This window comes from Podarcis muralis, chromosome 13 (assembly GCF_964188315.1).
Source record: "Podarcis muralis chromosome 13, rPodMur119.hap1.1, whole genome shotgun sequence".
Classification (NCBI taxonomy): Eukaryota; Metazoa; Chordata; class Lepidosauria; order Squamata; family Lacertidae; genus Podarcis; species Podarcis muralis.
The window spans coordinates 6,599,959-6,615,965 of NC_135667.1; the positions used below are offsets into that span (position 1 = coordinate 6,599,959).

The 16,007-nt window shown below is 48.5% G+C and overlaps 1 protein-coding gene across 4 annotated transcripts in view; it reads right to left on the reverse strand.

Moving 5' to 3' along the window:
• The window catches only part of CARMIL3 (capping protein regulator and myosin 1 linker 3), an 87,412-nt gene that overhangs the window by 26,452 nt on the left and 44,953 nt on the right, over positions 1–16,007 (reverse strand). For all 4 annotated transcript variants that reach the window (XM_028703072.2, XM_028703069.2, XM_028703070.2 and 1 more), the window contains exons 16-26: positions 15,522–15,626; positions 12,304–12,373; positions 12,009–12,090; positions 11,062–11,158; positions 9,442–9,496; positions 7,273–7,445; positions 5,786–5,854; positions 5,134–5,227; positions 3,401–3,499; positions 3,083–3,211; positions 676–789 (exon numbers count right to left, since the gene is read on the reverse strand). In XM_028703072.2, the coding sequence (XP_028558905.2) occupies positions 676–789; positions 3,083–3,211; positions 3,401–3,499; positions 5,134–5,227; positions 5,786–5,854; positions 7,273–7,445; positions 9,442–9,496; positions 11,062–11,158; positions 12,009–12,090; positions 12,304–12,373; positions 15,522–15,626 (1,087 nt within the window). The remainder of the gene's footprint in view (positions 1–675; positions 790–3,082; positions 3,212–3,400; positions 3,500–5,133; positions 5,228–5,785; positions 5,855–7,272; positions 7,446–9,441; positions 9,497–11,061; positions 11,159–12,008; positions 12,091–12,303; positions 12,374–15,521; positions 15,627–16,007) is intronic.

The window sequence follows — 16,007 nt, forward strand, 5'->3', positions numbered from 1 at the left end:
CTGACCTTTAAGCCCTAAACGGCATCAGCCCAGTATACCTGAAGGAGCGTCTTCACCCCCATCGTTCAGCCCGGACACGGAGATCCAGCTCCAAGGGCTTTCTGGCAGTTCCCTCCCTGCGAAAAGTGAGGTTACAGGGAACCAGGCAGAGGGCCTTCTTGGTAGTGGCGCCCGCCCTGTAGAACACCCTCCCCTCAGATGTCAAGGAAACAAACAAAGGCATCTGAAGGCAGCCCTGTTTAGAGGAGTTTTTAATGTTTGATGTTTTATCATGTTTTTAATATTCTATTGGGAGCCTAGATCGGAGGGTTGGATTAGGACAGGCTTCCTCAAACTCCCGATGTTTTGAGACTACAATTCCCATCATCCCTGATCGCTGGTCCTGCTAGCTAGGGATCATGGGTATTGTAGGCCAGAAACATCTGGAGGGCCGAGTTTGAGGAAGCCTGGATTAGGACCTGGGTTCAGATCACGGGGCGCTCGCTGGGTGACCTTGGGCAATGCACAACTGCTCAGCCCAACCTACCTCACAGGGCTGTTGTGGAGATAAAACAAGGAGCGGGGAGAACAACGTATGCCGCCCTTGAGCTCCTTTAGAATAAAAGTGGGGTTTTTAAATGCAATAAATGAACAACAGAAAAGCAAAATGAGAACAGGACCATGCCCTCGCAATACCTGCAGTTCCTTGTCGACTGCTTTTGAGACCTCGTTGGCCACTGATTCTAGCCTGTGCCGGACTGGACCGTCGCTGGCCAAAATGTGCCCAAGCTCATACAGGCTGGGGAAGAGCTAAGAGAGAAAAAGAGAAAGGATGCTTTGCGGGTGCTTTTCTCTCTGCGTGTGTTTTTTATTCAATAAACTGCAATAAAAATATTATTAAACAGCACACAAGGAACACACCTACAGAGACCTTTCTGCAGTTTGGGTTTGGATCTGCATTTTCACAGAGAACGTTTGGGAGAGAAATTTAATAAAGGTAAAGGGACCCCTGACCATTAGGTCCAGTCATGGCCGACTCTGGGGTTGCGGCGCTCATCTCGCTTTATTGGCCGAGGGAGCCGGTGTACAACTTCTGGGTCATGTGGCCAGCATGACTAAGCCACTTCTGGCAAACCAGAGCAGCGCACGGAAACGCCGTTTACCTTCCCGCTGGAGCGGTACCTATTTATCTACTTGCACTTTGACGTGCTTTCAAACTGCTAGGTTGGCAGGAGCAGGGACCGAGCAATGGGAGCTCACCCTGTCGTGGGGATTCGAACAGCCGACCTTCTGATCGGCAAGTCCTAGGCTCTGTGGTTTAACCCACAGTGCCACCCGCGTCCCTATTATGGTCATAGACCAGCGTAAAAGGGTGGGATACAGTCATTTAAAATCTGACATTGAGTATTATCGGCAATGGGAATCCGAACAGCATCTCCAGTTTAAAGGACCAGATAATGGGGGGGGGGGGGGAGAAAGGCCTGAGGCTGGAACATTATTTCAACACATGATCACAGCGGCGAAACATTTCATCCACAAAGACTGAAAGACTCATCGTGGAGGGATGGCTGTTAAAACGATTGGCCTTAGCTGAGGCGGCAAAGTTGACGTGTTTAATCACATAAAAATCATTGTCAACCTTTACTAAAGGCGGGAAACACCTTATAAACCATTTTTGTGTGAAAAAGAAAATGAACTTATGATATCCGGGCTGGAGGGTTGGAGAAAATATTGGTTTATAGAAAGTGGAATGTTGTTGGGTGGATGTTTCGAATAGGTAAAGGTAAAGGGACCCCTGACCATTAGGTCCAGTCATGGCCGACTCTGGGGTTGCGCACTCATCTCGCTCTATAGGCCGAGGGAGCCGGCATTTGTCCGGGTCATGTGGCCAGCATGACTAAGCCGCTTCTGGCGAACCAGAGCAGCGCACGGAAACGCCGTTTACCTTCCCGCCGGAACGGTACCTATTTATCTACTTGCACTTTGATGTGCTTTCGAACTGCTAGGTTGGCAGGAACAGGGACTGAGCAACGGGAGCTCACCCTGTCGCAGGGATTCGAACCGCCGACCTTCTGACCGGCAAGTCCTAGGCTCTGTGGTTTAACCCACAGTGCCACCTGCGTCCCTTTAAATAAATAAATAGCTGACAAGGCGAAGAAAGGGTGGTGAATACAGCACAAGATATTACGGGCTGTCCCGTGAATCCGCTGGATGAAATAGCAGAAGAATGTTGCCTCAGGAGAGTGAGGAAAATTCTCAGGGATGATTCACACCCTGGCCGGCACTTTCTTGATCTCCTGCCCTTGGGCAGAAGATATAGAAGCGTGATTAGTCGCACCAACAGGGTAAAGAACAGCTTCTATCCATGGGCTGTTAGGCTGCTGAATGAAAAGATAACAACAGGGCAACTGACTTTCGGGTTTGGTGGGTGTGTGTCAGTAAAAGGTAAAGGGACCCCTGACCATTAGGTCCAGTCGTGACTGACTCTGGGGTTGCAGCGCTCGTCTTGCTTTATTGGCCGAGGGAGCCAGCGTACAGCTTCTGGGTCATGTGGCCAGCATGACTAAGCCGCTTCTGGCGAACCAGAGCAGCGAACGGAAATGCTGTTTACCTTCCCGCCGGAGCGGTACCTATTTATCTACTTGCACTTTGACGTGCTTTCGAACTGCTAGGTTGGCAGGCGCTGGGACCGAGCAATGGGAACTCACCCCGTCGCGGGGATTCGAACCACCGACCTTCTGATCGGCAAGTCCTAGGCTCTGTGGTTTAACCCACAGCGCCACCCGCGTCCCTTGTGCGTCAGTAAATGTGGGGAATTAAGACTAAGAGAGCTGAGTGGGGAGCGCTCGTGTAATCTCACTGTATACAAGTTGTACAAGTGACAATAAAGTATTTCAATTTCAATTCAATTTCAATATGAAGTTATATCAGCCACAAAGCTCCCCGAGTGCCTTTAGTCCAGTCACTGCCTCTCAGTCTAACCTACCTCACAGGGTTGTCGTGAGCATTAAATGAGGAGGGGGAAATGAACCACGTGCGCAACACCTTCAGATCCTCCGAGGAACTGTGGGGCTAGGAATGTAAATAAACAGATGAAGCTCACCGCCCGCGAGTTCTTGGCTTCCTTCATGAGTTCCCGGGCGTAGAGCACTTCCTCCTGGATTGTGTCGGTGGAGCAGGTCCGCAGCAACCGCACCTCTTCCTGGACCCTGACACAGAGGCGGCTCATCATCTAGGGAAGGGGCAGGACACGGGGCCATTAGCTCCTGCCCCTCGCCAAGGTGCCAAGTCCCGAACCCGCTGGCCAGCCAATCACAGCAGCCCCTCCGGGCGTGGGGCGGGCAGGCCATGCTCATTCCACACGGGAATTCGCGGGGAGGGGTGGCAAGTGTGTGCCGAACAGGGAGATGGGAACGTTTACTTGCTCGGCGCTATTGGTGACGATTCCCTGGTGGAGGCGGAAGGCTTGCTCCTGGGGGAACTTCTGCGAGTGGTTGTTCCTGAGGAGACACCACTGGATCTGAAGGGGAGAGAGGAAGGGGGGGGAGAGACAGGGGAGGGATCATGCCAAAGCTGGGATTTGGCGACACTCCTTCGCACCAGCAGAGGAAGTGGGCATTTCTCCAGAGGTCCAAAACTATTCGTTTCAAGTTCTTCCGCTACAACTGCCACAGATGACGATTTCTAAAGAAATCCTCACAAAAACTCAATTTTCCTCTCGCCCTGAATTTCTGTATGCTGCTCCCCCCAATACAGAGCATAGCTGTCAACGTTTCCCTTTTCTTGCGAGGAATCCTATTCGGAATAAGGGAATTTCCCTTTAAAAAAAGGAAAACGTTGACAGCTATGATACAGTGGTACCTTGGTTCTCGAATGTCTCCATTGATGGACAAAACAAAAAAAATTCCTTGCAGTAGCACCTTAAAGACCAACTAAGTTAGTTCTTGGTATGAGCTTTCGTGTGCATGCACACTTCTTCAGATACACTGAAACAGAAGTTGCCAGATCCTTCTATATAGTGAGAAGGTGGGGAGGGGTATTACTCAGAGGGGGGTGGGAATGGGTGATTGGCAGATAGCTGTGATGAGCCTGTTGACGACTATCACAGCTATCTGCCAATCACCCATTCCCACCCCCCTCTGAGTAATACCCCTCCCCACCTTCTCACTATATAGAAGGATCTGGCAACTTCTGTTTCAGTGTATCTGAAGAAGTGTGCATGCACACGAAAGCTCATACCAAGAACTAACTTAGTTGGTCTTTAAGGTGCTACTGCAAGGAATTTTTTTTGTTTTGACTATGGCAGACCAACACGGCTACCCATCTGTAACTGATCCATTGATGGACGTTTCAGAACTTGAACGCCGTTAACCCAGAAGTAAATGCTCCCGTTTTCGAACGCACCTCGGAAGTCGAATGGCTCCCGCTGAGGTACTGCTGTATTTTTCTCAATTTTCTCTGTAAATTTGCAGGCCACCCTTTGCACCTCAGGTTTTGAACGTTTCGGATGTCGAACAGTCTTCCGGAACGGAACCACTTTATACGCGTTTCCGCAAGCAATTCTCCCTCATAAAACGCCCCTCGTGTGTTATTTCCACCGATAAAGGCTTTTGTAGCCAGACTTTCTCCCCATATGTCCATTTTTTACACACATTACTCAGTTGGGGGGGGGGGGCAAGTGCAAAATTCAGAGAAGTGCAAGTGCTGAAGGATTGTTCGAGAGGAATGAGTTGGGTAGATAAAGGTAAAGGGACCCATTAGGTCCAGTTGTGACCGACTCTGAGGTTGCGGCGCTCATCTCGCTTTATTGGCCGAGGGAGCCGGCGTACAGCTTCCGGGTCATGTGGCCAGCATGACTAAGCCGCTTCTGGCGAACCAGAGCAGCGCACGGAAACGCTGTTTACCTTCCCGCTGGAGTGGTACCTATTTATCTACTTGCACTTTGACGTGCTTTCAAACTGCTAGGTTGGCAGGAGCAGGGAACGAGCAACGGGAGCTCACCCCGTCGCGAGGATTCGAACCACCGGCCTTCTGATCGGCAAGTCCTAGGCTCTGTGGTTTAACCCACAGCGCTACCCGCGTTCTTGCTAAAATGCAAATGAGACCAAATTATTCCCCTTATCCCGAGGCCCGTAGGGAAGGGGCAGGTCTCACCTTTTGCCACACCTCGTCTGTCCTCTCAGGAGCGTTTCGGTAGGCCGCCGTGATGTCGCTCATGGGGAATGACATGAACTTGAGGGTGTAGTTGCTGCAAAAAAGGCCGTTTTATTTACTTATTCGAAAGCATTTATAAACCACTTAACGTTTCAGAAACCTTTAAGCCACGTACTCTCTTTCTCTCGTGAAAATGTGAGCATGAGAAGCCATGTTTTTTGTTGTTGTTTTTTTGGATTTGATACCCCGCCTTTCACTCCCTTTAAGGAGTCTCAAAGCGGCTCACATTCTCCTTTCCCTTCCTCCCCCACAACAAACACTCTGTGAGGTGAGTGGGGCTGAGAGACTTCAGAGAAGTGTGACTAGCCAAGGTCACCCAGCAGCTGCACGTGGAGGAGCGGGGAATCGAACCTGGTTCACCAGATTACGAGACTACCGCTCTTAACCACTACACCACATTGGCTGAGACTTCAGAGAAGTGTGACTGGCCCAAGGTCACCCAGCAGCTGCATGTGGAGGAGCGGGGAATCGAACCTGGTTCACCAGATTACAAATCTACTGCTCTTAACCACTACACCACACTGGCTTTCGACTCCTCCCGCCCCCCTATTCCCTCGAGGAAAAGGAGTACAAAACCGCCCTAGTTACTCACTTTTCCAAGGCCCTGGCGATGTCCTGAAAGCCTTGTGCAGTTGTATTGTTCTTATCCCAGGAAATACTCCTTGAAAGCAAGAAAGGGGTGGGGGAACAGGTAGCAGTTGTGATCCCATCTCTTGTTTTGACTTACCAGTTCCTGACCCACAACCAGCAATTGAGTTCCTTCCCTCCTTGGCTGCCAAACAGCAGTTATGTGAAGAAGCCTCCGTTAGCAACTACTCTATTCTGAACTTTAAAAAGGGGAAGCGTAATGCTGGTGGTCAACAAAAGAGGTTTAAAGACTCTCTCAAGGCAAATCTTTGTAGTATAGTGGTACCTTGGGTTACATACGCTTCAGGTTACATACACTTCAGGTTACAGACTCCGCCAACCCAGAAATAGTACCTCAGGTTAAGAACTTTGCTTCAGGATGAGAACAGAAATTGTGCTCCGGTGGCGCAGCGGGAGGCCCCATTAGCTGAAGTGGTGCTTCAGGTTAAGAACAGTTTCAGGTTAAGAACGGACCTCCGGAATGAATTAAGTACTTAACCCGAGGTACCACTGTATAAACACCAACAACTGGGAAACACTGGCCTGTGAGCGCTCCAACTGGAGAACAGCCTTTACCAAAGGGGTCATGGGCTTTGAAGACACTCGAACTCAGGACGCAAGGGAGAAACGCGCTAAGAGGAAGGCACGCTTGGCAAACCCTCACCATGATCAACTCCCGCCCGGAAACCGATGTCCCCATTGTAGAAGGATATGTGGATCCAGAATTGGCCTCCACAGTCACTTACGGATTCACTAATAAAACCGTGTTTATGGAAGACAATCTTACTCGGCTACGAGTGATCGCCAAAGAAGATAGGAAGACACAGTATACCTGACCAGGAGCCCATTCTTAGAATACTCCATTACATTTTCCCTTCCCTGGTTTCCTATTTCATCCCCGACTTATAATCTCCGGGTTGTGGAATCGAGTCATACATTGGGCAAAAGATTCCTGCTTTCCAGGGGGTTGTACCAGATTACCCTTGCGGTCCCTTCCACCTCTATGATTATATAAACCTCCATACTATTTGGGGGGTTTTGTGGGGGTAGAGTTGCAGCCAACACAGCGCTACCCTAACTCAGCGTCCCCTCAGCGCAAGGCGACAGCTACTGCCATTGGACTTCCCCACCCCTTCTCCTCGTCCGCCAATTCACCCTCTAAATCTATTATAGGGGGTTCCCTCGATTTGCTAGTGCAGATCTGGGGAAGAGAAGTGATCCCAGCGTTAATCCTTGCACGGATCCCATTGTGCGAGCAGCAATCCTTGTGCTGATGGGGAGGAGTCGGAGAGTGCGCTGAGGTAAATTTCCTTCCCTCCCAAAGAAGCAGGCATTTTCGGGTCCACGTGGCAAAATTTTGGGGGGGGGCAAGTGTACCCCAGAGATCCAAAGGCTGGGAAAACCAAGCGGGAAGCCCCCCCCCCACCTGACCGGCAAGTTGTCCACGCCCACCTCAGCGTGCTGTTGATCTGCAGGGCTTTCGACAGCATCTTGGCTCCGATGTCCTCCATGCAGTTCCCACTCAGGTCCACTTTGGTCAGGCAAGTGTTGCTGCCCAGGGCGTTGATCAGGATGCTGGTGCGGGTTTTGAGCCGGGAGTCGGCAACGGAGAAAGACTGCAGGGACTTTGGGGTAGCAGGCAGGAGGGAGGAGATGAAGAAGAAGAAGAAGACAAGGACGGAGTGGGCATCTCATTGTGGCACAGGGCTTAAGAGTGCCAGATTAGGACTGGGGATGGAGGGCGACCGGGGTTCAAATCGCCACTCAGCCACGATGCTCACAGGGTCTGCGTGAGCCAGTCACCGCCTCTCAGACTATCCTATCTCACAGAGTTGTTGTGAGAATAAAAGGGGAAGGGGAAGAATTGCCTGCACCATTGTGGTACCGATATATATTGATAGATAGCCTAAGATACACAGACAGTAAGAGAAAGTGTGAAGAAGGTGTCGTGGCACCTTCATTATACAGTGGGACCTCGGTTTAACAACAGTCCTGTTTACAGACCACCTCTCCTGGTATGCCCTGCAGAGGACCTTAAGGTCCATGAGTAATCATAGTTTAGAGGTCCCGGGCCCTAAGGAAGTCAGATTATCCTCCACCAGGGCCAGGGCCTTCTCAGTGATGGCTCCGACCTGGTGGAATGCTCTGTCCCATGAGACCAGGGCCTTGCAGGATTTAACCTCCTGTAAGACAGAGCTATTCTGCCTGGCTTTCAATTTGAACTTAGCCTGATCTTTTATTCCCCTTCCTTCCCTCCCCTTTTGCTCTGGGATCCCACACCTAATTCTCCCCTGGTCTCCTTGCTGGCCCAAATAGGACAAATTTAGCCAGCTAGCCCTGGTGATCATCTAATGTTTATTGGATAGATTTCCCCCCTAAATTGATTTTTAAATTCTGAATTTATTGTCATTCACGTTTTATACTGTATTTTATACTGTTTTTGGTTGCATTAATTAAGTGTTTTAAATTTGTTGTTAGCCACCCTGAGCCTGGTTTTATGAACCAGGAAGGGCGGGGTATAAATAAAAATTTGTTGTTGTTGTTGTTGTTAGAAACAATTCAGTTTATGAACTCCACAAAACCGGAAGTAGTATCCCGGTTTGCAAACTTTACCTCGGTCTAAGAACGGAAGCCGAACGGTGGAAGGGCACCAGTGGCGGGAGGCCTCATTAGGGAAAGTGCGCCTTGGTTTAAGAACGGTTTCGGTTTAAGAACTGACTTCCGAAACAGATTAAATTCGTAAACCAAGGTACCACTGTATACTTTTAGGAGCCAGACGAAAATGTTCCTCTTTAACCAGCCCTTTGGCTGACTGAAATCTGATGCCCTTTTAAAATGAGCTGTGGAAGGGTGGTGCGGATCACTGGTTTGTTGTTGTTCTCATTTTTATTATGTATTCTGTGTTTTTTATATCGTCTTTTTATGTTGTGAACCACTCTGAGGTCTGTGGATAAAGGGCGGTATACAAATTCAACGACATCAACGACAATAAATAAACGTATGTTTGTTTTCGAAGCCAACCTCGTTTATCTTTAAAACCTATAAAATACAGGCCCCAGCATTCGTGGTGCCAAAGGGGCTAATAGTAGATTTGTGTGTCTGTGTTGGGGGTCCATTTAGATCAGGAAAAAGCAGGGCGGTGGTTAAAATCTACTCTGTCCTCATCTCTGTTTCCCTGTTCAAATTGGGGGAAAAACCCAAGCAAACTCCACTAGTGGAAGTAAAGAAAACATGTTGCGCAACCCAGTCACAGAGATACCCACACTGTCGCTCTGATTTCCCCCACAGGTTTCAGTCTGCAACTCTCCACCTGCCCCACTCTTCACTCTACAAACCACCACACCACTTTCACACAGCAAAGGACTTACACCATGGGTAGGCAAACTAAGGCCGGGGGTCTGGATCCGGCCCAATCACCTTCTCAATCCGGCCCGCGTATGGACTGGGAATCAGCGTGTTTTTACATGAGTAGAATGTGTGCTTTTATTTAAAATGCATCTCTGGGTATTTGTGGGGCATAGGAATTCGTTCTTTTTTTCAAAATACAGTCCGGCCCCCCACAAGGTCTGAGGGACAGTGGACCGGCCCCCTGCTGGAAAAGTTTGCTGACCCCTGACTTACACATTCCTCTTCCTGGATCACCTGCACAATCTTCTGAAGGATTTCTTCCAAGGTCCTACAGAGAGACAACAGGGAGAACATCAGGCTGAGGAACAAGAGCAATATGGGGCTGTCAGGGCAGTTTGTTTATTTATTTGATTCCATTTACGAATTGCTCCCTATAGGGTACCGTATTTTTCGCTCTATAAGATGCACCTGACCATAAGACGCACCTATTTTTTAGAGGAGGAAAACAAGAAAAAAAATATTCTGAACAAAACAGTGGCTGTATGATTTTTGTGGTTCATGCTGTGGCCACAGACACGTGATTTGACAGTGAGTTTGGGGTAAAGGTAAAGGTACCCCTGCCCGTACGGGCCAGTCGTGTCCGACTCTAGGGTTGTGCGCCCATCTCACTTAAGAGGCCGGGGGCCAGCGCTGTCCGGAGACACTTCCGGGTCACGTGGCCAGCATGACGAAGCTGCTCTAGCGAGCCAGCACCAGCGCAGCACACGGAAACGCCGTTTACCTTCCCGCTGTAAAGCGGTACCTATTTATCTACTGCACTTAGGGGTGCTTTTGAACTGCTAGGTGGGCAGGAGCTGGGACCGAAAGACGGGAGCTCACCCCGCCGCGGGGATTCGAACCGCTGACCATACGATCGGCAAGTCCTAGGCACTGAGGTTTTACCCACAGTGCCACCCACTGTCCTTGAGTTTGGGGTAGCCCAATGCAAAAATCCTGAGAATCCATGTGGATCTGTGCTTTGTAACCACATTTATTGCACCATTGCGGCCCCAGGCAAGAGTGGGTGCGTGATTTTTTTGGTGCAGGCTGTAGCCATGGACATGCTATGTGATCTGATGGTGAATTTGGGGTGACCCAATGCAAAAATCCTGAGGATCCATGTGGATCCGTGCTTTGTAACCACGTTTTTGCACCATTGCGGCCCCACGAAACAATGGGTGTGTGATTTTTTTAGTATATCTTGAAATGATTCCTCAGCAGAACTGCTCCCTATGTTTGCATATCTCACCCAGGGCTTCTGATTCTTCACGAATAAACTTAATAAGATGGAACCAAGCTTGCCTTTTGACAAATCTCTCCAGAAAAAGGAACCTCCGGTTTGTTTTTAGAGTTCCGCTGGGTTTCCCCCTGTGCTTTAATGACCATCAACTTGTGAATATTTCTTTTTGTAAAATTGTGGATTTCAGCCGCACTTTATCAACATCTCGTACATCGATCAGAGATCTCTATGGTCAAACGGTTCACAAACCTTCCAAATGAAGAAGCAACTTAAGTGCAGCGCCCCCTAGTGACTAAACTACAACATGACACCATCGCCCTGGATGGTCTTAGATCGCCCAACCCAGGGGCGACATGGCCCAGGGGCGGAATTTGGGCTTTGAAATTTCAGTGGTGCCCTGTGTGACGCCAACATTCAGCACCCAAATGCCTCTCGTCTTCTGTTGCTCGTCATTATTGCAGTATACCCTGCGGCTCCCTCTTGGCTCAGCGCCCAGTGTGGGCCAACCGTTTGTGCTCCCCTAAATCCACCTCTATGTAGCGCAGGTTTTGTGAACCACCCTGAGACCTCCGGGTATAGGGTGGTATTTAAATTCAGTAAATAAATAAACCCACCGGGATTTAACGTTGAAGTTCTTGCCCAGCCAGAGGTGCTTCAGAGACTTGTTCCTGCCTAGCGCCGGGACGAGAGTCAGCAAGTCGGCGTCGAAGCCTGGCGTGAGGAGGAGGAGGAGGAGGAGGAGGAGGAGGGAGTGGCAGCATAGGTCAGGAATGTTAAGTACAATGCTTTAATTGACACAGAAATGAAAAATAGCTGAAGGTATATTGCAGAAGATTCAACATGGGGTTCCCCCCCCCCCATGGGGATATATTAAAGCCAAGAAGAGCACTCTGAGCTTTCGCTGTTAATGAATAACTAACTGGTTGTTGTTTCTCTGGTAGCTAACACATAAGGGTTGTAACTTTAGATCATATCGTGAGAGGTATTGGGTTGCAAATCTCCATTTTGAAGGGAGCTGCCTTTGTGAGTCTTTTCTCCCAAACTCAACGGAGTGAAGATGTAAAATGAAGCTCTCCTGAAGGGAGAGTAAATAGCCTGTAGGCTGGAATGCAAGCTGTGGAGAGAGAGAAGCCTTTGCTTATAGGTCTGTTTGGATTATTTTGTATTTTGCAAGGTGCAGAGCTTGTGCTGGAGAGCACAGGGCATTGTACGGATATTTCGGACATAGCATTTCCTTTATTCTGTTTTATTTTAAAGAGATCTGCTAGTAAAAGTTTGAATAATGGGGTTTTTTTTAATGGGTCTGGACAATGATTTATTCCAAAAGGAGTCGGTTCTTATGCTTCTAGTCACTTCAGACTGCGCAATATCAATATGTGCAACAAGGAAGGGCAAACACAATATTTTGCTGTTGTTAGCTGCTCTGAGCCCGGCTTTGGCTGGGGAGGGCAGGATATAAATAAAATAATATTATTATTATTATTATTATTATTATTATTATTATTATTATTATTATTATTTTTAAGGCAGCAGCAGCAGCTGGGGAGCATCATGGTCTCACCATTGTCAGAAAGATCTAGACTACTCAAGGCGCTGATTCCAGACAGCTGCTCTTGAAGGACTTGAGCCCCCGGGGAGCGCAACTAGGTAGGAAGGAAAGGAAGACGGAGAGAGAGAAAGAGATTTAATGAGTGACTCAGAGAAGAAAGAGTGCTCAAAGGGCCTATCGTATCAAACGGATGCTGGGAAGCTCTGAGGTAAATCGCCTCACATGGAAGCAGCTCGGCCCCCAACACCTCCTCTCTGAGAAGACGTCTGCACAAGAAGCCCACCCCATTCGCCCCACCCCGATTTACCTCACATCCACTCAGGTCCAGGTGGAGTTCGCTGAGGTGGGTGTTGGCCGACAGACCTTGGAAAAGAGACCTGAGCGAGGAAGGCAAGGACATATTGTGGTTTAAACAAGCGAACTAGGGACATCTGAGTGAGCGAAATCCTGCTCTGCATGCAGAAAATTCAACATCAATAATAATAATAATAATAATAATAATAATAATAATAATTTATACCCCGCCCATCTGGCTGGGCTTCCCCAGCCACTCTGGGCGGCTTCCAAAAAAATATATTAAAATACTGTAATACATCAAACATTAAAAGCTTCCCTAAACAGGGCTGCCTTCAGATGTCTTGTAAAAGTCTGGTAGTTGTTGTTCTCTTTGACATCTGGTGGGAGGGCGTTCCACAGGGCGGGCGCCACCACCAAGAAGGCCCTCTGTCTGGTTCCCTGTAACCTCACTTCTTGCAATGAGGGAACCGCCAGAAGGCCCTCGGCACTGGATCTCAGTGTCTGGGCTGAACGATGGGGGTGGAGACGCTCCTTCAGATATACTGGACCGAGGCCGTTTAGGGCTTTAAAGGTCAACTCTTTCTGCTTGTGGTTCTCAGAAACTGGTATTCTGTGGCCTACCCCGAACCAGAAGAGGCATGAAAGGGGAAGAGAAGAGGTTGGCTGCATGGAGGCGCAGTCTCCGATTCCTTGGGGAAAACCCGTGAGGAGGCGGAGAAGACTGTCAGTCTCGGCAAATGATTTTCATGGAGGAAGACCACCGGGAACGAGAATCTATGCTCATGAGGCCTGACATTCAACCAAGTCTGTGGAGGCCGTGTTTTTGCTGATGAAGAATTAACGCCATCTTTGAAGTGTCTGATTACTGACTGCTCCTTTGACGCAGGGAGAGCACAGCCATTGTTGTCATGGGCCAGGAATTTGCTTCACCTGCTGAGCAGCAGCCTGAAGGGGCAGGAAGCAGAGTGACTCCACCTGCCACTGATCAGCCTTCTTGCTCCTGATGTGAACCAGCTGGCTCTTAAACAGGGTTGCCAGCCTCAGTCAGTTGCTGGAAATGACATTTGTCGTTCCTGGCCAGACCTTGCTGCTTCTTGCTTCTTGTGACCCTCGACTTTCTTGACCCCCAGATCGTCTGACTAAGTGAACTGAGATACTCCTGACCTTAGGACTGGACTGGACCTTGTATACAGACTCTGCCTCCAGCCAAGTACCCCTCCCCAATACTTGGCTGTTTGGCTGACCTCTCCCACCACTGAGCTCTGCTATGGCCGGGCAGCAAGGGACGACAACCATTGCCACTGAGAGCCTTGTTCTGCGTGAATTTGTCTAACACTCATTTGTGTTTCTATACCACCAGTTCACACAGTATCATAAGGCGTTGTGCAGCAATATATATATAGTGGTACCAGGATACATAGGCTTCAGGTTACAGACTCCGCTAACCCAGAAATAGTACCTCGGGTTAAGAACTTTGCTTCAGGATGAGAACAGAAATCGTGCTCCGGCGGTGCGGCAGCAGCAGGAGGCCCCATTAGCTAAAGTGATGCTTCAGGTTAAGAACAGTTTCAGGTTAAGAACGGACCTCCGGAACGAATTAAGTACTTAACCCGAGGTACCACTGTACATGGTAAAAACCTAACAACATTAAAAAACAGTACAAAGTTTAAAGCTTTCTGAGGTGGTGGCTATCACTCAAATAGTCGGGGCCTCCCTCCAGTAGAGGGCAGCAGAGCCCATGGACGTGGCCCTGGAAGCTTGAACCAGTCTTAGGTTTGTCATGGCAATCATGTGAGAATGTTGCGGGAAATTAGTTTCTCAGAAGTCCTGGGAGCTAGCTAGCCTGTTACCCTACACCAGCCATCCTCACTCTGGCGATGTCCACGTGTTTAAGGTCCCATCCACACTATGCATTTAAAGCAATATCATACCGCTTTAAACAGAAATGGCTTCCCCAAGAGAATCCTGGGAAGTGTAGTTAAAGGCGCTGAGAGTAATGAAGAAGCCATTATTCCCTTCCCAGGCAAGGCACAGAAATGCTCTCACCCTTCTAGGCCTTCGTGTCTCTACTTTGTTCAGCCCAGGCACTGAGGTCCAGCTCCGAGGGCCTTCCGGCAGTTCCCTCACTGCAAGAAGTGAAGTTACAGGGAACCAGGCAGAGGGCCTTCTCGGTGGTGGCACCCGCCCTGTGGAACGCCCTCCCACCAGATGTCAAAGAGAAAAACAACTACCTGACATTTAGAAGGCATCTGAAGGCAGCCCTGTACAGGGACGTTTTTAATGTCAGGTGTATGTCTTACTGTGTTTTTATATTTTGTTGGATGCTGGCCAGAGTGGCTTGGGCAAACCAGTCGGCTGGGCAGGGTACAAATAATAAAATAATAATAATAATAATAAGTCATTGTCCTTACCACTGGACCACATTCCATGTATTAGGGTTTTGCTTTGTTTTCTGTCTTTTGTGGGATGGTGACCCCATGACATCATGAGATCCCTCCTTGCCCTGAGGTCACTACACCCCATCTCATGAGTCTCAAAGATGGCTCAGGGACAGAGCTTTGCACGCAGACAGTCCCAGGAGTTGGGAACATCCCCTGTCTGAAACCCTGGGCGCCTGTTGCCAGTCAGCATACGAAATGCTGAGCTAGATAGACCAAAAGGTCCGACTCAAAAAAGAAGCTCATTCTTGTTTGAATCCTATAATACTTTTTTCTTCTTGCTTCACTCATAAAATCAAAGGTATCTTGTTCAGTGTTGCAAAATCCTCCATTTTGATTTGCCATGTTTAATAATCTATATTATTTTAATGAATGTTGAATGTTATTTCACTTGCATATTGTATATTGTATTATGCATATTGTCTGATTTTTATTATGTTAGCCGCTCTGAGCCCGGCTTTGGCCGGGGAGGGCAGGATACAAATAAAATTATTGTTATTGTCAACCTTAAGGGGTCTTTCTGTGTTCCAGAGACCCGGCTACACGAGAGAGTGGCCAGCTCAAAGTGGCCAGCTGGAAAACCTAATGGCAGAATAATAATAATAATAATAATAATAATAATAATAATAATAATAATAAATTTTTATTTATATCCCGCCCTCCCCAGCCGAAGCCGGGCTCAGGGCGGCTAACAGTAAAACAGTACAATAAAGAATAGAGTCTTTAACGCGCACATGCACAGTGTTTTCGGAGTGACAGGGTGCAGGGCGGGCGAGTGGCGGGTGCTCACCTTAATGCCTCCACGGGCATTTTGATGCCTGACAGGTTCACATAGGTGAGGGAATAGGCACTGCAGAAAAATTGCTTAAGAGATGGCTGCAGTCCCTTTCCTTTCCTGTAGAGGGAGACAGAGGAATAATAATAATAATTTTTATTTATACCCCGCCCTCCCCAGCCAAGACCGGGCTGCGGACGGCTAACACCCGATATAAAAACAATTGATTGAAACACAACTTAAAAACAAGATTAAAATACAACATTGAAACATTAAAACACAGCCTCATTTCAGGGGAAACTCAAATCAAAAACTTTTGGGGGGATGAAAACGTCAAGTCTTCACCAAGGCTAACTATCCAGACTGGTCCTACGTGGGCCAGAAAAAAGCCAGGGAAGTCCCCAAATAGGAGTTCCATCACAGAAGGAGAAAGGAAAAAAGAAAGAGGGGGAGGGAATCAAATTGATTCCAAGCCAAAGGCCATCAGAGAAGCCATTTACC